The following is a 27,349-nucleotide window of genomic DNA, read 5'->3' on the forward strand; positions in this document are numbered from 1 at the left end:
AAAAAAAGGGAAAAGGAACCTCTGTAATCAGACATTTTCTAGGTGTTATGAAAAGGAGAGTAAAGTGAATAAATGGATGGAAGGTGCTACCCTGTGAGGTTCAGGACTGGGGACTTGGACTTCTCTTCTGCTGCCAGCTAATTTCTATGTAGCAGGTCTCTATATCAGCTTCCTTAATGAGAGCCTCACAAATACATGTTTTCCATATTTAATTATAGTTTAACATAGAAAAAGACAAAAATCATTGGCAACATATTAGTGTTATTAAAAATTTGAGTATTCCAACTTCACCTTTGTTTTAATGTTGAAAATGTTCAAGTTTAGTTCAGCATCAACGTTATTCTTATTTAAAAAATTCTTTCATTTGGAAAATTGCAGACAGCAACTAGTAACGCCCTCTCTGGATATCACGTGGAAGACTTAGATGAGGGTAAGTGCCAAATGCTGTGTAACTTCTGGTAGCTGTGAATAAAGGCTTTGCTTTTATTAATTATTGGGAGAAAATTTACTGAGTTACAGTACATATAAGTGGAGATGTAGGAGAGAATATAAGATTTTAATTTTAAGAAGTAGGTGTAGATGAAAGCGGTTTTCTCCCTGGCACCTTTTCATAGAATAATGGAGTAATGGAGGTAGGAGGTAACTTCAGAGGTCATCTAGTTTATTTTCTTGCCTCCATGTAGGACTAAATTTAAACATCATTCTTAACAAGCTATAGAGGGAAGACTTCTCTTCTCTCTCTGTCCTAAGCTAGTACAGTTATTACTTTTTGGAAGTTTCGATCTGTAAGCTGAGTTGTTCCTGCCCTAATGAAACTCTGTGATCTCTCCTCTCCTCTCACCAGAGGAAAGGGAAAAGATGAACATTCATTGAGTGCCTGCTGAATGCTGTGTACTATGGGCAGTGGCTTTCACAAAACATGTACTGACTTCTTAGAGTCCTTCTTCATCTTTTTGACAGGTGATGAAACTGACATTAAGGTTTATGAATTGCCCCAAAGTCACACAGCTAGTAAGAGATGAAGCACAGCTTTAAACTCAACCTGGCTGAATATCTTTCTTTTCCTTTTCTGGGGGGCATAGTGACTTGTGAGGGAGTAGAAAATGGCTATAAGTTCCTTGAAACTTGTTGCTGCTCAATCTCTATAAAGCTTTAGCCTTTTTTTCTCATTATCCTTATTTTCCCTGGTTTATTTGGAAACTCTTATCCAAACAAATCAAAGCTCACTGTATTCACAAGTAAGTAAATACTGCGTTTTTAGCTCCTATCTCAGAATTCAACTTTTTGAACTTTATTTCAATTATAAAAAAGGATTATATTCTACAGTGACATGTGTCAGACAAATCCTAAGGAACATGGATGATAATGTGATAACGTGGAACTTCTCACTATGCAGTAGTGGAATTTGTTATGTAAGCTTTCCTTCCAGGATACCATGATTTTTTTCATTCCTGAAGGAATTCCTGATAGACAAACATCCCATGCCTAAGAAATGACAAGTATGCCAGCCACCCGCCTTGTGTTGTTAGGGAAGAGATTGCACTGGAAACCTGTCCACCAGTTGCTAGGACAGAGTCAGAGTCACCAGCTTGATTTTAACCAACTGCTGGGAAACTGCCTCTTCGGTGATTCCTGTGTTTTATGTAGTTGATTGGTAGATTACTTTTTTGGTAGAGGCAGGTATGTCATGTTCTTTTTACATCATATGGGATGATGTATGTGGAGGGATTGTAGTATTTCTTACACATTAAAATATCGGAATTACTGGCTAGCCTCAAATGATAAGACTATATCCTAATTACTCCCTAGGGTCTTGTAATGGTTGGCATTTCCGCCCACCACCTAGGGGAATCACAAGCAGCGAGGAATATACTTTGTGTAAAAGGTAATGTGAATTTTTTTTTTTTTTTTTAAAACAATGACATGTCTTGTTGAAAGGACAGATAATTTTCCTTATCTAATGGAGTAAAATGGTTGATTTTCAATTTGAAACAGAAGCCATAAAGGTCATTATCATTAAGTAATAGAAGTCAAAACCATATTGATGAGTCGTCTTCCTTTAATTCTAAACAACAATGATCTAAATGCAGGTTGTTAAGACTGTTCAGTAGTCTTTTATTTTTTATCTATTTATTTTTTTTGAGATGGAGTCTCGCCCTATTGCCCAGGCTGGAATGCAGTGGCACAATCTCGGCTCACGGCAACCTCTGCCTCCCGGGTTTAAGCGATTCTCCTGCCTCAGCCTCCTGAGTAGCTGGGATTACAGGCGTGTGCCACCACATTGGCTAATTTTTTGTATGTTTAGTAGAGGCAGGGTTTCACTATGTTGGCCAGGCTGGTCTTGAACTCCTGATTTTGTGATCTGCCCGCTTTGGCCTCCCAAAGTGCTGGGATTACAGGCGTGAGCCACTGTGCCCGGCCTCAGTGGTCTTTTATAATACCAGTTGTTTTATTATGGCTGAACTTGATTTCTGTCCTTTTGTTTTTTTTTTTTTTTTTTTTTTTTTTTTGAGACAGAGTCTCACTCTGTTGCCCAGTTGGGAGTGCAGTGGCTCGAGCACAGCTCGCCGCAATCTCTGCCTCCCAGGCTCAAATGATCCTCTCACCTCAGCCTCCCGAGTAGCTGGGACTACAGGCGTGTGCCACCAAGCCTGGCTGATTTTTGTATTTTTTTTGTAGAGATGGGGTTTCACCATGTTGCCCAGGCTGGTTTTGAACTCCTGAGCTCAAGCGATCCTCCTGCCTTGGCCTCCCAAAATGCTGGGATTACAGATGTGAGCCACCACACCTGGCCATGGCCATTTGTTAATGTGAAATTTACTTAGGTTGTGGTGATTGAAGTTGCAATACTTTATGTAAAAAGTAGAGCATAAAATAGATAAAGAAATGTTAAATTGTTTTAACCTATCTGAAAAATATCATCTTCATGTAATTCTTATGTAGAATTTATGAATAATTCATATTGAAGGGCTAACCTTTCAAAATTTAATAATTATTTATTAATGTGGAAGGAATGATTAAAGTTACAGTTAAAATGGTAAACTCTTCGGTTCTTTTTGTAAGAACTTGTAACTAGTGGGATTTTTAGATATAAATTTTCACCACCTCTTTAGATTGCTTTTGATAGTGAAGGAAATTTGCTACATGGTTTTGATTGTTGAATAGTCAGGAAACTAATGTGTAAGTATTGAAAATCCTAGTGGTGTTATGTTGTAGAAGAGACAGAACACAATCCTATGAAAAGGAAATATGAGAAGATTTGAAGTACAGATAAGAATATAACTCTTTCACTTTTTAGGGAAATAATTTAAAGCCAAACAATAGAAAGACAAAGATTTGGCCCATTAAGACATATTGAAAAGAAGCATAAAATGATTTTAAATGTGTCTTCAGAAGCGTAAGAGAATTTAATAAATAGTATAATTTTAAGTTCAAGTACTTTGTTGTACCATCGGGAAAAGTTTTAAATATACTCATTTTTTCAAATATGGTGAACCATTTGAAAATTTATATTGTGCTATCGTTCATTTCTTATTTCTTACTATCCATATTTTTTCCAATTGAAAAACGGTCTGTAATATAACATCTCTTTTTTGCTATTTATAGTTTTATATTATATTTACATTTAATTATGTATTATTTTTATTTTTGAGACAGAGTTTGCTGTTGTTGCCCAGGCTGGAATGCAATGGCATGATCTCGGCTCACTGCAACCTCTGCCTCCTGTGTTCAAGTGATTCTCCTGCCTCAGCCTCCCAAGTAGCTGGGATTATAGGCATGTACCACCACCCTGGCTAATTTTGTATTTTTAGTAGAGACAGGGTTTCTCCATGTTGGTCAGGCTGGTCTTGAACTCCCGACCTCAGGTGATCCGCCCTCCTTGGCCTCCCAAATTGCTGGGATTATAGGCGTGACCCACCGCGCCCGGCCATTTAATTATATTTCTAGTTTAATTTTCATTTTTTCTCAGAAGGTCTTTTATCAATGTTTTTATTATTTTTATTTAAAAACTGGCTTTGCCTATAATTTTGCAGGGTATTTAAAATTTTTTAAAAAGTTAATGATCAGGGCCGGACATGGTGACTCATGCCTGTAATCCCAGCTCTTCAGGAGGCCAAGGCAGGTGGATCACTTGAGGTCAGGAGTTTGAGACCAGCCTGGCCCATGGTGCAACCCCATCTCTACTAAAAATACAAAAACTAGCCAGGCATTGTGGTGGCAGGCACCTGTAATCCCAGCTACTCTGAAGGCTGAGGCAGGAGCATCCCTTGAACCTGGGAGGCAGAGGCTGCAGTGAGCCGAGATTGTGCCACTGCACTCCAGCCTGGGCAACAGAGCAAGACTCTATCTCAAAAAAAAAAAAAAAAATTATCAGAGTATTTTATTTTTATTTGTTTTTGATCACTGAATCGTCAGTTGAATTTTCCAAGTTGTAAACGTTGAGAAGTCATTGACTCTGTAGCCTTTAAAATGAACATCTATAATTTATTCCCTTGAATTTAACATGACTGTTGAATAAATTTGTGACTCTGTAATATAAAACTTTTATTCTAAATTTATTTAAAGCTTCAAGCAAGTTAATATATTTTCAGTGAAATATAGGTAATAGTAATGTAGAAAAGAGTAAAATCACTATGTTTAAAGGTGAAAAGTAACAGCCTTAAAATGGTAATTAGTCATATGCTAACTGTTTTTTCAGAATGAAATTCCCATATATAGAACATTTTTTTAAGGTCCTTATCATTTTGGGAAGTAGGGTATACCTGTGTGTGAGCAGCAAATCCACTTGATGTCAGTGTTGCTTTAAAAAAATCCTACTCTGGCTGGGCGTGGTGGCTCATGCCTATAATCCCAGCACTTTGGGAGGCCGAGGCGGGTGGATCACGAAGTCAGGAGTTCAAGACCAGCCTGGCGAAGATGATGAAACCCTGTCTCTACTAAAAATACAAAAACTAGCTGGGTGTGGTGGTGGGCGCCTTTAATCCCAGCTACCTGGGAGGCTGAGGCAGAGAATTGCTTGAACCCCGGAGACAGAAGTTGCAGTGAGTCGAGATTACGCCACTGCACTCCAGCCTGGGCAATGGAGCGAGACTCTGTCTCAAAAAACAAACAAACAAACAAAAAACAAAGCCCAGTTACGCTAAGAGGAATTGTCTAGTAAGAGTCCTTATATGACCAAGGAAGCTACTTTTCAGTGCCTCTTTTGGAGGGCCGACATGAATACCTATGCCTTAGGATCCCCTAATTCCAGAGAAAGTCAGTGAGTAATATGGGGAGTTGATGTTTTGATTAACTGTTGTAAATGTTCTCTAAACCTCTTCTCCCTCCTTTGTACAAGACAGTACGATAAACGTGGCCTTTCAGCACATGAAGTTTTGTTTTTCTTACTGAAGAATCGGAGGGCAAATGCTGGGAGTTTATTTTTAAATGGTTCAACAAAGTATATGATAAAACAGTCTTTCCTATTCTACTTAGATTTTTAGAGCAAGGAATCTGTAGGTATGGTGCCCAGTGTACTTCAGCACATTCCCAGGAAGAACTAGCAGAATGGCAGAAAAGATACGCTTCACGGCTGATAAAATTGAAACAGCAAAATGAGAATAAACAGCTCTCAGGCAGTTACATGGAAACCTTGATAGAAAAGTGGATGAATTCATTGTCTCCTGAGAAAGTGGTGAGGAAAATAAGCTACATTATTTTTTGTTTGTCTTAAACAATGAACTTGAGTCTTGACTTTATTATGTGCTTTATTTTGGTTTATTTCATTATCTTCTTTGCAAAGAACTTGATTCTGATAGAATGATGTTTTTAGTAGCTATAGTAGACCCATTTGTTAAAATGAAGAGCAGAACTAAGCCATTTGTTTGGAGATTTGCCTGTACTGTATTAATTACCTTCATTCAGGCAGTTTTTGAGTGCCATTTTTGTGGTGGTGGTTAATTTTTTTCTCTCATTTTAGCTTTACTATATTTTGTTCTTATCAAAATTACTGAAAATGAAGGTATAAAATACTTTGCTCTGTAAACAGTTCCATCATCATCTTAACTGTTGACATTTTTTCATGCTAAAAGATTTTGTTCGTGCCCTTAGCAATAAAAACATAACATAAATTGCTGTCTGTTTTCAGCTTAGTGAATGTATAGAAGGAGTAAAGGTAGAGCACAATCCTGACCTGTCAGTTACTGTCAGCACCAAAAAATCCCACCAGACATGGACCTTTGCTCTCACCTGTAAGGTATGAATTTTGTGCTAGTTAAAGCATATAAGTTGTGTTTAATTTTCTCAACTTTTTTTTGACCTTTGAATCTCTGTGTTAAAGAATATTGAAAATATTTTAATCTAAGTACATTATATATAGGTTCTATATTGTACTAAACTATATTTCTGTACTTTGATCGTTAAAAGTACAATTTTAAAAATACTTTTAGATGAGATCTTTGTAGATATTTAGGGTGCTTTCATATTTATTTATTTGGTAAAGAGATCTTTGACATATTGTCTTCTAAACTTGGGACATAGGATGGGGTTCATGGCTTGTAATTAACTACTTAAAAATTGTTTAATCTAGTAGTTCTGAGATTTTTAAACCATAACAACTTGTTTTTATATTTGATATGATGAAGTCACAAATTCTGTGATAATGGGTTTTTAATATGGGGCATTTTCTGCAGTGCTTCCCGTCTTAAATTATAGTAGTCAAAGTTTAAGATTGAAGCAAAGTAAAAAGTTTCTGTGAGTATGCTCAGTGGAAAAGTTTTTGTCTTTTTCGTGGCATTTCTTCCGCTGTACTTTCTGTATCTGGAGATGAAAAATCTAAGAACAGTTAGCTTCAGCCTTGAACCCAATCCAGTGCTTTCAGAGGTAACTGCCCTCTTATGAAGGCTTCCTACTTGAGGCTACATGAAACTTTTGTAGGCGAAGAGTATGGAAAGTTTGAAGGTTGATGGTTATATAGGGTGATAGCTTTTGCCACAATGAAAAATAAACGTGTCACAGGAAGAGAAGGGAGGCTAGCGATATAGCATAAATAAATAATTCTAACAACTGATTTTTAAAAAACCATTCTGATTTTTTTCTTAAATGGCTATAGTATCTTAGAAGCTTGGGGAAGTAAAAGTCCCTTATGGAAATATTTTCATTGAAGAGCCCAATTACAATTGGATTTTTCACCCCCTTGTACTCAATGAATTATTTTAACTTCCTTGTAGCCTGCAAGAATGCTGTATCGTGTAGCATTGCTTTATGATGCTCATCGTCCTCATTTTAGTATCATTGCAATATCTGCCGGAGATAGTACTACCCAGGTATCACAAGAAGTCCCAGAAAACTGTCAAGAATGGATAGGAGGAAAGATGGCCCAAAATGGATTAGATCATTACGTGTATAAAGTCGGGATAGCATTTAACACAGAAATATTTGGAACTTTTCGCCAAACCATAGTTTTCGACTTTGGATTGGAACCAGTACTCATGCAAAGAGTAATGATTGATGCAGCTTCTACAGAAGGTAATATTTAGACTTTTTTCCCCTGATACAATGTGTTAAAAAGCAACATTCAAAGATATGTATTGGCCCCTGAATATATTCCATGGATAGGAAGAGAATAATAATAAAGAAAAAAATCCCAAATTAATTGACTCATTTACTGTGTAATGGGCTTATAATGATTCACACTGTGCCCTGATTTCTTCATAGAGCCACCAGGTAAAGCTTGAACTTTGAGGTTTGCCAAACTTGTATGAGTAGATGATCAGACCTGTTTTGGTCTACCAGTTTCATTTCACAGTAAGATGGTTTTAGCACAGTAATATCTTTCAATATTAGTTTGGGTAGAATATCATTTTAATGGTAATTGTGTATATACCTACAATGTTTATTTTCATATCCTATTGACTAGTTAACTTTGCTGATGTTAGTACATTATTTCTGAATGAAAAGTCTTGAGTATAATAAGCCTTCATAAATCATTTTGTGCATCCACTAGTGTTAAGGAGGCCAAGGTGCCTTTAATCAAATCTGCTCTTTGTTTTTGGGAAGAGGTCCCTGGTTTCAACATGTAAGCATGACATAAGGAATTACTTTGTACATTGTCAATTTATTGCCTATATCTAAATTTTATGCCAAGATCCAACAGGACAAAGAAAGGGCATGTTAGCCCACATTTCCTTTGCTCTTGGTTGGATTTATAGGTGTTTTATTCTATTTAACAAAAACTATTTATTTAACAAACACTTCAAAAAGCAGAGCTGTATGAAGCTTGCTTTTGTATTGACTATAACTAACCATATTGTGGAGGACGTTTTTTACTATGTACCATAATGTCCCATTCATGAGAACCTAGAAGTAGTTTTTCTCATGAGCGAATGCTAGAATTTTATTTTTTTTTCACATAGTGAAAAGGTGAAATTGGTCTGTCTTCCTCTTTACTTTAGCTGCTAGTAAGGTTGAAACAACGATGGTACCCAAATTTAACAGTTAGATGACATCTTCTTCTATGTGTGCTAATATTACCCAGACTTAACTTTACCTTTGTTTCCCAGTGACTTTGATCCCTTTTACTTGTTTTTATTCTGTAGTATGTATTTTTGTCATCTTTTCAGTACTCTTTGGAATCAGAATAAATTGATTTCCATAGCTAAGTAGATATGGTAGTTGATAAAATAAAAACGAAGTATTTGGCTTATATACATTAGCATAGTATTTGGCAAATTCTTTCCGCAGAGGGCCAGACAGTTAATATTTTAGGTGTTGCAGGTCAGGTGATCTCCGTTGCAACTACTCAGCTCTGCGTTGTAATGAGAAAGCAGCCATAGACAATGCATAAGCAAATGGGTGTGACTGTGGTCCAATAAAACTTTATTTTCAAAAACAATGGCTGCATTTGACTTTTGTGTTGTAGTTTGCCTACCCCTGAACTAGTAAGTTGCTTTTAGAGACCAGACCTTGAGAACCACTAAGCAGCATCCTTTTTAAATCATAAAGAGATTTAAGTCATAAAGAGAGACCAACATAACATTTCCTACTCTCAAATATAACTGTAAAGGATGTTCTTGGCTTACATGTAGGTTGTATTTTAGAAATTTGCTTGTAGATTAGTGGCTTATAACTCAGACTCCTTTACCCATAGAAATGTTTGTAAGTGCTGTCAAGAATTCTTATTAGTTAATAAAATATTTAATTAATAATATAAAATGTTAAATGCAGTAAAATGTAAAAGAATGATACTATTAAAACGTGATAATTAGAGAAGGTGGTGATGAAAAGGAGCCCAGGGCACTTTCATAGGCTTGAGAAGAGTAAAAGTACTTTGACTACTTCTGCCTCAGATATGTGTTACTTTTCTAGTTGGAGAAGAGCAGTGGACAAAAATCAGAGTCAAATAGAATAGGATTTGAATCCTGATTTTCGACTTATTGCCTGTGTGAGCCTGGGCAGAGTACTCAACTTCTCTGGCCTTCACGGGGAAACATCTGTAAAATGGGGCTAGTAATATCTGTCATGGATCATTGTGAGAACCTGAAGCCTCGTATGACATCTGGCTTGTAGTACATGTTTAGTTAATAGTAGCTACTATGTTTATAATTAGCCTTGATTAGGATAATTTCTGGCTTATACACAAAAGGAAGAAAGTAGGAAAAGAGAAGAATTGGGTTTTTTTTGTTTCTTTGTTTTTGTTTTTTAAAATGAGGACTCAGACTAGGGTGCAAGCAGAGGACTTAAAAAGCAGAGAGCCCTTGAGGCCACAGTGCCTGCAGATCTTGGCAACAGAACACATTGTAGGAATTGAAAGCGTAGTTTTCCAAGATGATTGATGTTTTGAGCCTGGTAGCTGGAAGAAACAAAGAGTCTCCTTTCTGATGTTTCTAATATATTAGTTTGAAAATGTTTTAAGTTTTACATTTCATTCAGATGTGGTAGAGGGGATTTATACAGATGAGGATATCCTCCTCTTTTTTTATAATACCATATCCTTTTTTTAGTGACTTCTTTGTAGTTTGATGTCTTTGCCTTTTTTCCTTTAAGATTTTACGTTTAAGTAGTTATGTGATAGAAAATAATTGAAAAAACTTAAGCATTTTCTTGGACTAATTTGGAAACATTAAAATGATTTCACATAGTGAAATTTGTTTAAAGACAAAGGAGAAATAACAAACAGTATGAAATCTACAAAATGCATTTTCTTATGTAAGATTTTGAAAGTTGGGGAAAGGAAAACTTAGATCTAGGTTTTAGGCAAGCTAGATGATATTGGGCTTTTTTTGGTCATCAGCATAATGACTTATGCTAATTTTTAGTTCTTTGATAACTTCCCACCCTTAAAATTGATGTCATTGAATATCTTACCATTTTGTTAATTCTTGAAATTTTTATTGCGTGACTACATTTGTTTCATTGTGATTATGTGGAGAGTCCTAACAGAATTGTAAAGAAATGAAAGCAGAATATAAGTAGTGTAATATTTATTTCTTGCTTTTATCTCAGTACTATTACAGTTAGTGTTTTTGATTATCATGGGAGAGTCCATGTCAGCAGAAAATATGTTTATGAGCAAACAATTTGTTTATGTGAAATTACAATTTTATAAAATGTTCTGAGACAATAAAAATGTAAAATGGCAGTGTCCTATTTTGTATCTTTTCCTGGAATACTTGTGTGGACAACATTCAGAGACATTGAGAGCAAGATAACTACTTTGTTAAATTGGTGACAATCTGACAGCCTGGGTAATTTGATCTTCAGCCTCAGCCAGTCCATCATTGGATCTTCCTTGGCCTGGAATTAGGAGAAAAGTGTCATTCCAGGTATAAGTTGGCCAAATGCAATTGGGAATTGAATTAGGTCTGGGATCTGTCATATTTCCATACAGTTTTGAAAATATTATAAATTATAATATAATTTGGCTTTTGCATACACAAGGAAACTTAGTGATTCTGTGAAACTGGAATTTGAATGGGAAATATCTCTATTTATTTATTTAGAGACAGAGTCTTGCTCTGTTGCCCAGGCTGGAGTGCAGTGGTGCGATTATAGCTCACTGCAGCCTTGAACTCATAGGCTCAAGTGATCTTCCCACCTCAGACTCCTAAGCAGTTGAGACTATCAGTGCATACCACCATGCCTGGCTAATTTAAAAAGTTTTCTTTTTTTGTAGGGACACGGTCTCGCTGTGTTGCTCAGGCTGGTCTCGAAGTCCTAGGCTCAAGTGATCCTTCTACCTCAGCCTCCTAGAGTGCTGAGATTATAGGCATGAGCCACCGTGCCCGGCCAGTATGTTTCTTTTTTTTAGAGATTACTCCTTCTCAGTGGGAAATATTTATTGCATTTTCCACTTGATTGGGTGTTCATTGTTTTTAAGCAAGTTTTTGTCCTTAAATGAATGCTGGAACCATATTTCTCTTGCATAAGTTTATAAATTTGGACCATGCTAGGCTATTAGCTTAGCATTTTCTAAATTGTGTTCCACTAAAATTAATAATAACACCTAAGGTGTAGAATTCCATATACAAATAAGTTTAGAAATGCAGCATGCATTATTTCCCTCTTAGAGAATCACAGTGTAGCTCAGTTAATCGTTGGCTCTCAGTGTCTGTCAAACTGATATGTTCATGTAACTTAGTTATGTTAGTGTATTACTTATTGAAACTTAAAATCAAGTTATATAGCAAATGTTTATATTTCTCTAGTTCATTGTTCAGTATTGAACTAAAAATCCTACTTTAGTTAATTCAAATTTGAATTGGAGGAAAATAAACATAGGTTTTGGGTTTCTTTTTTTTTTTTTTTTTAAATATTACTGTCACTATACCTAAAGCATCCAGACCTTTTCTATTTGTAGGCCATGAACAAATATTTTTTTCTCTAGTCATTTTGGCAATCCTGAAAACTCTTTAGGAAATATGAGTGACTTTAGCTTTGCTTTTTCTAGTTTTTTTTTTTCCCTTGTTGAGGAGATTCAGGTTCAGAAAAAGACACTATATACTAAAAAAGCTTTTGGACTAAGGATAGGCTTTTCAAAAATATGTGGCAAAGGCATCTGCAAAGGAAGGAAGCTAGTGAGTTATCCCCTATTTAGAAAACAGACTGCATTCTTATGGTTTACACCACAACTTGATTAATGGAAAATTTTTGTTTGGCAAAATTGATTTGGAATTCTGTTTTGAATATCTGGAAGCAACATGTTGAAAATGAACTCTTGTAGTTAAATATGGAAACTTGATATCATTTATTTCTCTAGTTTGAGTCTAGCTATCTATGTTAACATTAGCATTAAAATTTAGTCTATCTTAGAAAGTATTCCCAAATACCAAAGTTGTTGGTAAGTTAAGAACATATTATATATCTACATACTGTTACGTGATCAGAAAAGTAATAGAAACATAGACTTAAATAGTTTGTCAATAAAAGAAACTGAATAGAAGCATGTAAAAAGCATGAGGTATTTCTTAATGCTCTTACTCTGCTGTTTTAACTTTTTGTTAGCCTCTTTCAGAGAGAGAAATAGGGACAGTTAACATGGGCAAGCTGAGAGAGATTCACCTTGCTTCCATGTGGCAGTTTGGGTGAAGAAAGGATATAGAAATGGATCACTGAAGCAGTAGTTTGGGATTACTGTGGGATTTTATTTTATTGTTAATTTGGGCAGTCAAGATTTGTAAAGCCACATACCAAAATATTTTCTAAGGAAGAGTGTGGTATCTGATTTTGGAATTAGGAAGCATTTCATCTTATTTTCTAAGTCCTAGATAAATATAGCAGGTTTTAATAAATTCCATATTTAACACCCATTTATTGCCTGCCTCTTATATGTCAACCCTTGTGCTGGGTACTTAGAACACTCTATTTCCCTACCCCTTATTTTCTTCTTATCTACCCTCCAGGTCCTGTTAAAGGTATTTTTCAAGTCTGCTGTACTATATACTTCAAGATGAAACAAACCCACCCTTTGGATGCTTTATTAGAATAGTAAAGATGTGGTTGAAATGCAAGCACTGCTATTCTCAGGGTCAGAAGGCCAAGGGAAGTTGGGAAATGTATCTTGTGTTAGAGTAGTTATTTCAACCTTGAATTCTATTTTTGATAGCGGAACCCCTTCAAAAGACTATGTTATCTTCAAAAGATTAGGTGTATTCTAATTATCTTTAACTTTTTCGCATGGATTTCTATTAAAATCTGTTTATAGTTTTTGCCTAGCACATCTCAGGGTAACACATTCCATAGGTCTGTAATTTCTGTCAGGTTTGCTTTGAGATTTACTATTGTAGGAATTGGTTAATAAGTCACTGTTAAAGTTAAATTCCTAAATGGTTTTATGAATATTGATCCTAACCTGCTCACTTCTCATCTTTTTGTTTTTTTTTTTTTGATACTGAGTCTTGCTCTGTCACCCAGGCTGGAGTACAGTGGTGCAATGTTGGTTCACTGCAACCTCCGCCTCCTGGGTTGAAGCAATTCTCCTGCCTCAGCCTCCGGAGTAGCTGGGACTACAGGCACGAGCTATCATTCCTGGCTAATTTTTTTTTGTGGTTTTAGTAGAGATGGGGTTTCGCCATGTTGACTAGGCTGGTCTTGAACTCCTGACCTCAGGTGATCTGCCTTCCTTGGCCTCCCAAAGTGCTGGGATTACAGGCATGAGCCACTGCGCCCAGCCACTTCTCAACTTTCCAGTGTTTTTCACTTTAGCCTAATCTAGGCTGAAGAAAATGCATGCCAAAGATGCACTGGCTCAGGCTGCCCTGAGTGCTGAGGTGTTAGCAGGTACGCATGTGCTGTAGGTAGAGATGACAAAGAGCCCCAGTAGGAGTCATGCCCAGTGTCCCCATAAGGGACCCACCTCCTTCCTCTATTTACGAGGTGACCTTTAAGCACTGTAAGTTAAGTGGGTCATTAAATCAATTTAGTAAGTTTCTTTGTACAAGTGAGAGGAATGGAGCTGGAAGTTTGACTCAAATTCAGATGAAGTAGGGAAACAGAAATGGGTTTTGCATACCATATCCTTAGTAGTAGTCACTGGCCATAGTTCATTTTTGACATCTGAGTTAAAAACTTAGATCAGTAGTTTGTAGGCTTTTTGTTGCTGGAATGTGTGGATTTTTTTTCAAGATTCTTTTTGCTCCCCTAGTTTTCGTTTCCCCTGCATTGTGTTTAAAGTCATTAAAAAAAGCAAATGGAATAAAATTTAGCATTGTTGGAGAATTGTTTTGAAATTACTGTGCTGCCTGCTAAAGACACTTAACATTTAATTTTTAATTTTTATGGATACATAATAGTTGTATACATTTATGAAGTATGTGTGATATTTTGATACAAGAATTTAAGAGTTTCATAAAATCAAGGTGGGAATCAGGATACTATATAGATAATGAGAAAAACAAATACTGCTATTGCTCATGCCACTTTTCCCCAAAAGCCTGAATGCTGTTAACCCAGAGTAGAAAAGCTTTCTGCATTTTGTTTGTATATTAGGTAGGTGATTCAAAAAGCATTTTCTAGGGAAAGCTCTGTCATTTTAGATTTGTTCTTGTCTCAGCTACTTAAACATGAGTTAGGAATAACTAGTGACTTTTTAAATAAAGTATGTGAACATAATAGTAATCTAGGCATAGTCTGAATTAATTTTATTAAAGTGAAATGTAAAGTAAAATTATGAAATATAATCTCCCCACCACCAAAGAGTAGTTATACCTCCTTTAAAAACTACATACTAAATAGATTCCTTACTATTATGTAGAGTTTAGTATTTATTTATTTATTTATTTTTTGAGACGGAGTCTGGCTGTGTTGCCAGGCTGGAGTGCAGTGGCGCAATCTTGGCTCACTGCATCCTCTGCCTCCTGGGTTCAAGTGATTCTCCTGCCTCAGTCTCTTGAGTAGCTGGGATTACATGCACACGCCACCATGCCCGGCTAAATTTTTTTTTTTTTTTTTGAGATGAAGTCTCGCTCTGTCACCCAGGCTGGAGTGCAGTGGCGCAATCTCCGCTCACTGCAAGCTCCGCCTTCCGGGTTCACGCCATTCTTCAGCCTCAGCCTCCCGAGTAGCTGGGACTACAGGCGCCCACCACCACGCCCGGCTAATTTTTTGTATTTTAGTAGAGACTAGGTTTCACCGTGTTGCTCAGGCTGGTCCTGAACCCCTGAGCTCAGATAATCCACCCGCCTCAGCCTCTCAAACTGCTAGGATTACAGGTTTCAGCCACTGCGCCCTGCAATTTTTGTATTTTCAGTAGAGACAGGATTTCTCCTGTCTAGTGTACATTAGGAAACTTCTGCTTGTGAGGCTATTGCAAAAACAGACCATCAATCCAGAGTATTTTTTTTAATGATAGTTAATTTTATCATATATTTTTATTTTTATATTTTTTTAGAGACAGGGTCTCACTATGTTGTTCAATCTAGTCTTGAACTCCTGACTTCAAGTGATCCTCCTGCCTTGACCTCCCAACGTGTTGGGGTTACAGGCGGGAGCTACTGTGCACAGCCCCAATCCAGAGTATTTTTAAAGTGCAAGTTTTTAATAAGCAGACCATCTTCACATTTGATGGTTATAATGGTATTTGTGTTGTCCTTTGAGAAATAAAACTGGCATGTAAAAATGCCTTTTCAAGGAGCAAAGGTTAGAAATTATTAAGATTATCTGGATAAGCTATTTGCCACTATTGAGACATTAATCTTGGTGAATGACTAGGCTCATGTTTATAATATATATGTAACATTTAAATGTTGCCAAATCTCTCACTAAAAAAGACATGTTGTCATTTCAAAGATAGTTTAGGATAATTTGTACTTTGGAGACTGATCTTTGTCTAACTTTTAATTGTTTCTTCCAAAAATTTCAATCTGAGTTGTGAAACCGTCTTTCCACTTATGTTATGTCAAAATCTTGGTGTAATGTATCAGTAAGGTTACGTTTTTTTTCTTTTGGTTAAGTTTGCTTTTTTAGGTATATGTATGTTTCACTCAATAGAAAAGTAATATGCACTACATATAGAGTGAGCCAACCCAGTGCTCAGAGTTTATGTTACTATGGATTTCATCTTGTGCTGATATTGTGCTATTTTTTTTCTCCTGGTATGTCAGAACTTGAACAGTCATTTGTTTTGACATTGTGCCCTACTTACAGTGTAATTTAATGGAGGCTAACCTGGATTTTTTGGAAGTGACATTTGAATGGCATTGTACTGCATTTTAATAAGGACTTAGCAGTGTTTTACATTAATATTTTCTAAAAGATTTTTGTTTATAGTAAGTTGACTTAAAGATACGGTAGTTTCATTGTGCTTTATCACACAAGAAAAGATTTAACCTTTTACAGTTTTTGATCTTCTCTTTCTATAATGGGATGGGTATTGGTAGTAGGAAGAGAAAGTGATTATCATCTGATAAAACCTACGAAGAATTTATCATATCTTTTTCACGCATATTCAAATTTCTTTTGACTGAAGAGTTAAGTTCTAAATGTTAATCCGTATTTTAAAAATGTTAATAATTTCTAGTATGTCCTAGCCTGATAAAAAGTTTTTTTCTAAACATGGATTTATACTAATGTTATTTTGTTTTGTTTTGTTTTTTGATATGAGGGAAATAGTCAATGGGTATTTGCATTGTTTTGTTTTTAAGAATTTCAGCTCTAGCATATACAATTCTCATACAAAAATATGTAATATATTTAAGAATTTTAATGTTATTTAAAAATTTTAATGTTCTTTTTCTTTATAAATGTGTTTTTTGTTTCCATTTAGATCTCGAATACCTGATGCATGCAAAACAGCAGCTAGTAACCACAGCTAAACGTTGGGATTCTTCCTCTAAGACTATTATAGATTTTGAACCTAATGAAACTACTGATTTGGAGAAGAGCCTTCTTATCAGATACCAAATTCCCCTCTCTGCTGACCAGCTATTTACCCAGTCCGTTTTAGACAAATCATTGACCAAGAGCAACTATCAGTCACGGTTACATGACCTTCTTTATATTGAGGAGATAGCCCAGTATAAAGAAATCAGCAAGTAAGTTACTTTAGAAACACTTTAAAACAAAAAATCTCCCCTTTGGATGGTATTTTTAATCTTTAAAATGAAAGCGTGCCTAAGTGAAGACAGGTAGTAAATGGTTGTTATTCAATAATTGTATTCTATCTTTAAAGGAAATATGAGCTTCTTAAGGCAAGAACTGTCTCATGCTCACCATGGTATCCCTGTTATTTAGCACATAGTTCATTTCTGTAAGACCTTACTAAACATCTATTAGGGGACAAGCTCTTTGCCACATGCCGGGAGTATAAATCTGTGGTTCCTGCTCTTAAGAAGCTTTCAGTCAATGGTAGTCATAGCAAGCACTGAATGAATATTTGTTGAACAGATATACAACAACTGAAAGAGACCACATATTTTGAAAAGTTGTTTTAAGAATGAAATTATTTTGATTTTCAGGAAAACAGGTTGATAAAACAGCTTTATAGCAGTTTATAAATACGTTAATATATTTTACATTTTATCCATATGCCACAGGTTAAGACCAAGTGCTTAAATCAAAAGCTTATTTGAATTATTTTAGGAAAAATAATCTCAGAAAAGAAAGTTAGAGTGAGTGAAGATGTTAGTGAAATAGTTGTATTTGGTAGTAGTTTTCTATTAATATATTTTAGATAAACTAGAGACAAGCCTTAAAAACTGAACCACAATTATGAGGCCTGAATACATTTTTATAGGTAGTTTTACTTTTAAATACAGCTGAACCAGCATGTTTTTCTTCTCCAGGATGCCTTATGGTTCCTTATCATTAGTATTATTAATAAATACTGAACACTCATTAAGAGTATATTCAGAAAGGAAAAGAAAGTGAAAACTTAGAGATATTTTGGTCACCCTGTTTATAGATTAGTTATGATCTAACTTTTGAAAATACCTAATTTCAAATTAAATACATATAAAATTTACAAAGTCAGATGGAATATATTTTTCATTACTCTAAGACTTTAAATCCTGGCCCATTGATGGTCTCTTAAAGGGCTTTTATCAGTTGTGTCTGTAGGCTGTTAAATAAGAAGGACAGTGGGTTATATCATCTATATTATTTATATTATCATGGATTCCTTTTTCTTAGGAATGAACACCATGATAAATCATAAATATTGGGATTAAATAGAATTTAATAGCTTACCAGAATCCTGGAGACTATTTTTGAGTATCATAGTAGGAATTCAGAAAAAATTATATATTAACTTTTATCTGTTTAATATTTTATTAAGGTTTATAAATCATTCCATTACTTTAGAATGTGCACGTGAAGCCCAAAAAGCTTAATATTATTATATTCAAAATAATATTTTAAAAGCGGAAACTTGTCTGAATGGAAAAAAAAGGAGAAACCCTACAAAACTGTAGAGGTTAAATACTGATCAAGTAACTAAGGCTGGGCATGGTGGCTCACACCTGTAATTGTAGCACTTTGGGAGGCTGAGGTGGATGGAATGCTTGTGCTCAAGAGTTTGAGACCAGCCTGGGCAACATAGTGAGACCTCATCTCTACAAAAAGTTAAATAATCAGGCATGATGTGTGTCAGCTTGAGGGCTGAGGTGGGAGAATCGCTTGAGCCCAGGAGGTCTAGGCTTCAGTGAGCTGTGATTACATCACTGCCTGGGTGAGAGAAAGAGAGACCCTGTTTCAAAAAAAAAAAAAAAAAAAAAAAGAGAGAAACTGAATAGTTGAAAGTACACTCTATGAGTACCTTGCAAAGGCTTTCAAAGCCAGTATGAGAGGGCCTTAAAAATATTAGCACTGATGGCAAACTAAGTGGGTGTGATCTTTTTAAAAAAAATTACTACTATTTTGACACAGGGTCTCACTCTGTCACTGAGGCTGGAATGCAGTGGCACGGTTTTGGCTCACTGCAGCCTCAATCTCCCGGGCTGGGGTGATCCTCTCCAGCCTAACTGGAGACGTTGAGTGGCTGAGACTGCAGGTGTGCATCACCACACCGGCTTCATTTTGTAGTTTTTGTAGAGATGGGGTTTTGCCACGTTGCCCAGGGAAGATCTGGAACTCCTGGGCTCAAGTGATCCACCCGCCCTGGCCTCCCAGGGTGCTGGGATTACAGGCACGAGCCACCGCCCCGGCCCAGTTTGTGTGATCTATCTGGAGAGCTGTTTGGCAGTTTGTATCAAGGACCTTAAGTTTGAATCTTTTGGTGTGGAAATTCCACTTATGGGGGATCATAAGCAATAATCAGAGTCAAAGATGTTTGGACACATGTCTTTCAAAGAGTAGTGAAGAATAAGTTAATTATGATATAGCTATATGATTGAATGTAATACAACTTGAAATTATGTTCTTGAAGAATTTTTAATGCAGTGATGATGCTCATGATATAATATTAGGGAAGAAAATATGCTAGTTATAATACCTTATTGCCATTCTAATTTTTTATAGATGCCTATACACATACGTGTATGTATTTGTGTATAAAAATGTTGGAAAGAATTAAAGCAAAATGTTCTGGTTGGTGGACTAACAGGTGATTTTTATGTTGTAATAGTTTTCTAGACTTTTGAAATGTTCTATAATGACCACATATTGCTCTTATAATTAAAAAAATTTAAAGGAAACTGGTACATCATTAGTGGCAACACTTGCTGCTCATGGTGTAAAAAAGCCCTTAGGTATGAAAAGAAGAGATTGTGGTAAGGCAGTGGTAAGATAGTGTAGAGTGTTTTTATAGGAACTTCTGAGCTTTCTGTTTTTTTAATCTTTAAAGTTATATCATATTTATTGACTCAAATAGGGTTATTTACAAACTGAATGTAAATCAGCCGGATCACTACTGATGTGTTCTGTATACAACTACACAGGAGTTTTGAAGGATCTTCAAGATATAACTGATAATTTATTGCGACCTACCTAACATGTGACAAGTAGTTACTGTGCTAGAGAATTCTGGAATTTCTGGTGATACTGTCACCTAAAGGTAACCCTGGATATGAAGGCTGGTAAATTAAATTTCTGAATTTGGCAGGCCTATAAATGTTAGTGAAGTGCAGTGCAGAATTGGGACACATACAAAGAAACAGATCCTATAGTAATTAGATAGAGTTCTCAGAATGCATCTATAAGCAAGTAGACATAGATTGTGATGATTTTCAAAAGTCTGACAGAGTTTCATATGTTGCTTAAAAGAGTATTTTGTTTTCTTCTTCACTCTTTAAACTTAATATTTATATGCATTTTAATGTTGCCTTGAATTTAATTTACATTTGATTGTTAATTCCTTAAGTATAAATAAAATAACTAAAATATATTTTTAAAAATTTTGGGGAGTTGTCTATGCAGTTACTAAGCTATGGTGTAGTGCAGGGCTCAGTAACTTTTTCTGTAAAGGGTCAGATAATAAATATTTTAGGCTTTGAGAATTTCATACAGGCCTGGTTGCATTTCTTCTTCTTTTTTTGTTTTTGTAAAATCCACTGTCAGTTAAGGGCAATACAGAAACAGTCTGAAGATTGGCTTTGGGCACATCTTTGGGCTGTGCTCTAGTGTGTCTGACTGGGCCATTTTGCTTGTCTGTTCAATCAATACCAGTCATCAGAGCAAACCCAAGTCACCATTAGAATCATGAAGAATGTTTTGTTGTGGTTTGAGACCCAATGTAAAGGTAGGGGACAATGGTATGCTTATATAGACTCGTCTCTCTAAATGACTTGGATATGTATTGACAATAATAAGTGTGTTCTGAAGACATTGAAGTTTGCCTCTTTGTGACATTGTGGTCAGATCTGCCACACAATTAGTAGGTTATTTCCCAAGGTCCTGGAATGTATCAGTCCTCTGTGAACTTTGACAGTTTAAGCAGAATATTTCTTTTTTTGTTTTCTTTTCTTTCTTTCTTTTTTTTTTTTAAATCGAGTTTTGCTCTTGTTGCCCAGGCTGGAGTGCAATGGTGCAATCTCGCTCACCAGAACCTCCGCCTCCCGGGTTCAAGCGATTCTCCTGCCTCAGCCTTCTGAGTAGCTGGGATTACAAGCAAGTGTCACCATGCCCAGCTAATTTTGTATTTTTGGTTGAGATGGGGTTTCACCATGTTGGCCGGGCTGGTCTTGAACTCCTGACCTCAGGTGATCCACCCGCCTCGGCCTACCAAAGTGCTGGGATTACAGGCGCGAGCTACCGCGCCTGGCCAAAGCAGAATATTTCTAATCATGAAAGTATTATCAAGGGGCTTCATACTAGTTTCTTACATTTTGATGGTAAGGGTTGCAAGAGACTGAGGCAGGAGGATCATTTGAACCCATGAATTTGAGGCTGCAGTGAGCTGTGATCGCACCAGTGCGCTCCAGCCTGGGCGACAGAGCAAGATGCCATCAGAATGCCTTTTACATGGTCATTTTAGCATTTCTTCCTAGAAAGTAGATTGAAAAAAGGCTCTCAAGATTAGATAAAATACATTTTGGTTTGAGGCTGGATTAAATAATCTAGCTTTTTTTTTTTTTTTTAAAGGATTATTTTTTTCAAAGCAGTCCAGAAATTTCTTCTTAGGTTGTTTTAGTGTGAGATGTGTGTACGTGATAAAGATAATACTACATTTCATTTTAAGTTTTAGAAAATGCTTTTCTTTTGAGATTTGTTTTACTTCTCTTATCCTCAGTCACATGTTGGTGTGTGTTCACTAATGATTCTACTTTGAAGTGAAATCTGTTTGATTTTAAGAGATAAATTTTCAAAGGAAATGTACTTTAGCTGAAGCTATTGTGTCCATTAAACTGTGCATGCCTCATCGGGTCATCGTGCCTGGCTTCTCAGTGCTAACAGCTGGCATGACAGGCCTAGTGTGGGGTGCACATTTTATCATTAGATGGGTGCTGCTTCTATTGTGACAGGCCTAGTGTGGGGTGCACATTTCGTCGTTAGATGGGTGCTGCTTCTGTTGGTGACAGGCCTAGTGTGGGGTGCACATTTCATCGTTAGATGGGTGTGGGGTGCACATTTCATCATTAGATGGGTGCTGCTTCTATTGGTGACACCTCACTCTGCTTTAGTAAACTCAGGGATTGTTTTATTACTTTGTTTGATTTTTATTGTTCATATAGTCAGAAATCACATGAAATGAAAACACTATATAGGTTTGAAATTTTTTGAAAGTTGCACTCAAGAGATGGAATTGTTGCTAAGGTTAATAGAGCCATATTTCTCATTAGCATAGAAGTATCTTTTTAAATCTATTGAGTATTCAGTCGGCTGTAATTCTGCCATTCCCTAAAAGGTTAGGGATTATGTAAACTTTAAGGTTGATTTTAAAATGCAGCATGCAACAGTGGAAAGATGGTTTTTCTTCTTATTAAGAAATATCTTTCTTAATTGTAGGATATATTTTCTAGTTTAGGTATTTCTGAGTTACTAAATTTCAAAAAGTACATATTTTAATATTTAAGATTACTAACATAATTTTAGTTTTAGCCTGTTAATCTTTTATACAAATTAATTATTAGTAGCTATAACCTCTACTAGGAAGTCTGTAATGTCTGCAACTTGAACATGTGATGAATTTTCTGTGGGAAAAACTGCATTTCTTAGGACTTTTATTTTATTTCTTAGCACCTCTGGTGCCTCTACCTCAAGAATTTTGTTACAAGACACAACCAATGTCACAAGAGGATTCTCTTGTTGCTCTAAACTGTGAGATTAACTTTTCATGCCTGCTAAATTGTGATCAAGCGTTTTGGGATGGTGATTCTCAAATAGACATGAGTGAAACTTTAATATATGTCCTAAGGCCTGGGCGCAGTGGCTCACACCTATAATCTTAGCACTTTGGGAGGCCCAGGTGGGCAGGTCTTTTTGAGCCCAGGAGTTTGAGACCAGCCTTGGCAACATGGCGAGACCCCATCTCTACAAAAAGTACAAAAATTAGTACAAAAGTACAAAAACAAAACAAAAAAACTATTAAAAAATATATATGGCCTAAGATAGTTGAGAAATATATGACAGGATTTCAAGAATATGTTAGGAAATAATATAAAGTGGCTAAAGTGGGAATATGGTGCTTGGGAAAAAATCAGATTATTAGAAAAACATAAAATTAATTCAATGAACAAAATTTATTGAATATTGAAGGTCTTAGGTTCTATGCTAGTCACTGCTGATTTCTAAGGCAAGCGAAATATGTTTCCTCGTCCCCCAAAAGTTTGTAATCCAGTGGGGGAGGCAGACCCATAAATACAGGGTTATAATAAAATGTGATCAGCACTGCACTGGAGGAATGCACAAGGGCCCCATGGAAGAGGCACTTTCCCACCTTAGTGGAGAAAAGGAGGGTAGTCAAGGAGGGGCTCACATCTGCTTTCTAGAGCAGATGGAATGTAAGTTGAACTTTGAAAAACAGGTAAGATTTGTCAGGTTTAGAGGTAGGACAAGGCTGGGCATGGTGGCTCACACCTGTAATCCCAGCACTTTGGGAGGCCGAGGTGGGTGGACCACCTGAGTTCAGGAGTTCGAGACCAGCCTGGCCAACATGGTGAAACCCTGTCTCTGCTAAAAATACAAAAAGTTAGCCTGGTGTGGTCGTGGGTGCCTGTAATCTCAGCTACTCAGGAGGCTGAAGCAGGAGAATCGCTTGACCCCGGGAGGTGGAGGTTGCAGCGAGCCAAGATGGGGCCATTGAACTCCAGCTGGGGCAACAAGAGCGAAACTCCATCTCAAAAAAAAACGAAGGAGGACAAAAGTATTTGGTTAAAGGAAACAGAATGTGAGAATAAGAGCATAGAGTTTTGGGGAGCTGCCAGTTGATTATTATAGTTGCAATGGAGGGTGCTTGTGTAGTGGGGACAGGGTAAATGAGAGAGAAACTCTGTCCTCAGAGCTATAGAAAGCTACTTACCAGATTTGCATTTTTCAGAGATCCTCTGATCGGGGTGTGGAGAACAGATTTGAGACAAGAAGTCATGTTAGAAGTCTATTATAGTAATCCAAGTTAAAAATGTTGGGATGCAGATGAATTAGGAAGGAGGGGAACTAACAGGGCCATGAGGAAGTAACGGCGTAGTGATTCTGTGATGCGTGAATGAAGGTTGGTGAGAGAGGCAGGGTCAAGGATGACTTGATTTTTGGTTGGCTTGGATACCTATGTGGATGATAGTGCCATTTTCTAAGATGTTAATACATGGGAAGATTGGGTTGGGTCACACTGGGGAGGTCAGGTAGTCAGTTTTGTATATACTGAGTTTAAAGGGCATATAACCAAAAGTGTCCATTTGACAGTTGGATTTACAGCCGTGAGCTGGGAGATCTGGGAGAGGGTGACCTAGCAAGAACTTACAGAGTAGAAGGAAGGCAGGCTGGAGCTTATAGAAAGTAGTTGGTGCTTAGATGGGAGATGGAGAGCAGCTAGGAGAGGTAGGAAGAAAACTAGGAGAGTATTACCATACATAAGTTCTTGGAAGAGGGAGTTCAAAGGAAGAAGACATTGATTGTATCGTGAAAAAAAAAAAAAGATAAGAAAACTGTACATCATCTTAGCAAAAAGAGGTCCTTTGTGAATCAAGAATTTCTTGCACTATAAGTAATCTCCTCTCTCTAAGAAAGTTTTAATGACCCCTAAACTCTGCATATTATATAGGTAGTAAAAGGAAAGTAAAATTTTAACTTCATTTGAGAAAGCATGAAATAAGTAAGGGTTCCTGTTTTTTTTTTTTTTTTTTTTGAGATGGAGTCTCACTCTGTCACTAAGGCTGGAGTGCGGTGGTGCTGTCTCAGGTCACTGCAGCCTCCACCTCCTGGGTTCAAGTGATTATCCTTCCTCAGCCTCCTGAGTAGCTACGGACTACAGGCTGGGCCACCACGCCCAGGTAATTTTTGTGTTTTTAGTAGAGACAGGGTTTCACCATGTTGGCTAGGCTGGTCTTGAACTCCTGACCTCAAGTGATCTTCCCACCTCGGCCTCCCAAAGTGCTGGGATTACAGGTATGAGCCCCCATGCCTGGCCTCCTGTTCTATTTATTTATTTATTTATTTATTTATTTATTTATTTATTTTTGAGACAGAATCTCGCTCTGTTGCCCAGGCTGGAGTGCAGTGGCGCGATCGCAGCTCACTGCAATCTCTGACTCCCGGATTCAAGCAATTCTTTTGCCTCAGCCTCCCAAGTAGCCGGGACTACAGGCGCCCGCCACCACGCCCAGCTAATTTTTGTATTTATAGTAGAGACGGGGTTCACCAGGTTGGCCAGAATGGTCACTCCACATAGACTTCAAAGGATGTATTGGACAGCCTGAGGGCCCAGGCAGAGACTTGTTGCAGAGGCAGAGCCACTGTGCAGAGCCCCCACTAGGACAGTGCTTAATGGAGCCCTGGGAGTGGGCTAGATCCTGAGACCCTAGAACTGAAGGGTCAGCATTATGCAGCTCTCGTCTGGGAAAGCTATATAAGACTTTCAATCTGTGAGAGCTTTTTGGGGGACTGAGCCCAGCAAAGCCAAAGAAGCAGGGCTGCCTGAGGCCTTGGGCGCCCAACTGCTGTTCCAGTGTGTCAGGATGCGGGATGTAGAAGCAAAGGAGATTACTCTTCAGCTTTAAGACTTAATGTTGTTTTCCCTTTTGGATTTTGGACTTACTTGGAACCACTTATTCCTTTCTTCTTGCCTAGTTTTCCCTTTGGGAATGGGAGTGTTTATCCTGTGCTTGTCCCACCATTGTATTTTGGAAGCATGTAACTCGTTAATTTCACAGGCACAACTGGAGAGGAATCTGAATCAGGATGAATTGTGCCTTGAGTCTTATCCATATCTGATTTAGTTGACACTCTGGACTTGGACTTTTGAGTTGATCCTGGAAAGAGTTAAAACTTTTAGGGGCTGTTGGGATGGAATGAATGTATTTTGTATGTGAGAAGAACATGCATTTGGAGGCTATGGGCAGAATGCTGTAGTTTGAATGTCCCCTCTAAAACTAATGTTGAAATGTAATTGCTATTGGGACAGTATTAAGAGGTGGGACTCTTAAAAGGTGATTAGGCCATGAGGATTCCACCCTCATGACTGGATAATGTGATTATACAGGAATGGGCTCCTTTTCATGAGAGTGGGATGTTAGAAGAGTGAATTCAGTCCTCTCTTGCCATTGCTTTTGCTCACACTTTCATGCCCTTCTGCCATGGGATGATGCAGCCTGAAGACCATCACCATATGCCAGCCCCTTGATCTTAGACTTTCTAGTCTCCAGAACTGTAAGAAATAAATCTCTGTTCTTTATAAATTACCCAGTCTCAGGTATTCTGTTACAGCAACACAAAACAGACTAAGACAAACCTAAGAAAAAGGAGAAAATGTCGCCACCATTTCTTACCATGTTGTCTTACCTCTTACAGCACCATTTCAGAATAGCAAAGAACTGTTAATTAGTTTACATCTTTCTTTCACTTTGTATTTCTCTTTTTTTTTTAAATTTGGGGACAGAGTCTCACTCTGTTGCCCAGGCTGGAGTGCAGTGGTGTGATAATTGGCTCACTGCAACCTCCACCTCCTGGGTTCAAGTGATTTTCTTGCCTCAGCCTCCTGAGTAGCTGGGATTACAGGTGCCCGCCACCACACCTGGCTAATTTTTGTATTTTTAGTAGATGCAGGGTTTCACCATGTTGGCCAGGCTGGTCTTGAACTCCCAACCTCAGGTGATCTGCCCGCCTTAGCCTCCCATAGTGCTAGGATTACAGGCATGAGCCACCATGTCTGGCTCCATATTTCTTGACTGTGTAAATTAATCTTGATTCTCTGTACTGCCTTTACACATACTCTCTCATACTCGTGTGCACACATGGAAGTGTGAGGGAGTATACCAACCATTGTCTGATAAGATAGGCCTTAACTTCTCTTTCTGTAATTCCTGCATAAGACCTGCCTCCATGTAGCCATGAATGAAAATTTATTTTAAATGTTGTTCATTAACATTATTGAAAGAGACATTTTATGGCTAGAATCTGCTGGTAAGATCTACTTGGAAAGCAGTTGGCTTAAAGTGCAGTGTAATTTTCAATGCAATGTGTTTCCTTCTGGTTCCAGGTGATTTTAAAGTCTTTATTGTCCCAGTGGTGTGTTCAAACAGACTTTTATATTAATTAGTATATAATATTTCATGTTACTTAAAAAACAACATTTAGTTTCATTTTAAATACTCAGGTGTTTTTTGAATGTGCATATTCTTCAACACAACTTAGTATGTATCTTTATGTAACTTACATGGGAGTTTATTCACTTAAAAAAAAGTTTTGTTGACCAGGCACGGTGGCTCACATCTGTAATCCCAGCACTTTGGGAGGCAGAGGTGGGTGGATCACCTGAGATCAAGAGCTTGAGACCAGCCTGGCCAACATG

General features: G+C 37.1%; 1 protein-coding gene across 1 annotated transcript in view; it reads left to right on the forward strand.

The window, feature by feature from the left end:
- Positions 1-354: 354 nt before the first annotated feature.
- Positions 355-27,349, forward strand: part of HELZ (helicase with zinc finger) — a gene marked incomplete at its 5' end in the record, with an annotated part of 126,445 nt that continues 99,450 nt past the window's right edge. Inside the window, 6 exons of the mRNA XM_030827101.1 lie at positions 355-430; positions 1,810-1,885; positions 5,476-5,674; positions 6,128-6,235; positions 7,209-7,506; positions 16,739-17,006. Of these exons, the coding sequence (XP_030682961.1) occupies positions 355-430; positions 1,810-1,885; positions 5,476-5,674; positions 6,128-6,235; positions 7,209-7,506; positions 16,739-17,006 (1,025 nt within the window). The remainder of the gene's footprint in view (positions 431-1,809; positions 1,886-5,475; positions 5,675-6,127; positions 6,236-7,208; positions 7,507-16,738; positions 17,007-27,349) is intronic.

This window comes from Nomascus leucogenys, chromosome 14 (genome assembly GCF_006542625.1).
Source record: "Nomascus leucogenys isolate Asia chromosome 14, Asia_NLE_v1, whole genome shotgun sequence".
NCBI lineage: Eukaryota > Metazoa > Chordata > Mammalia > Primates > Hylobatidae > Nomascus > Nomascus leucogenys.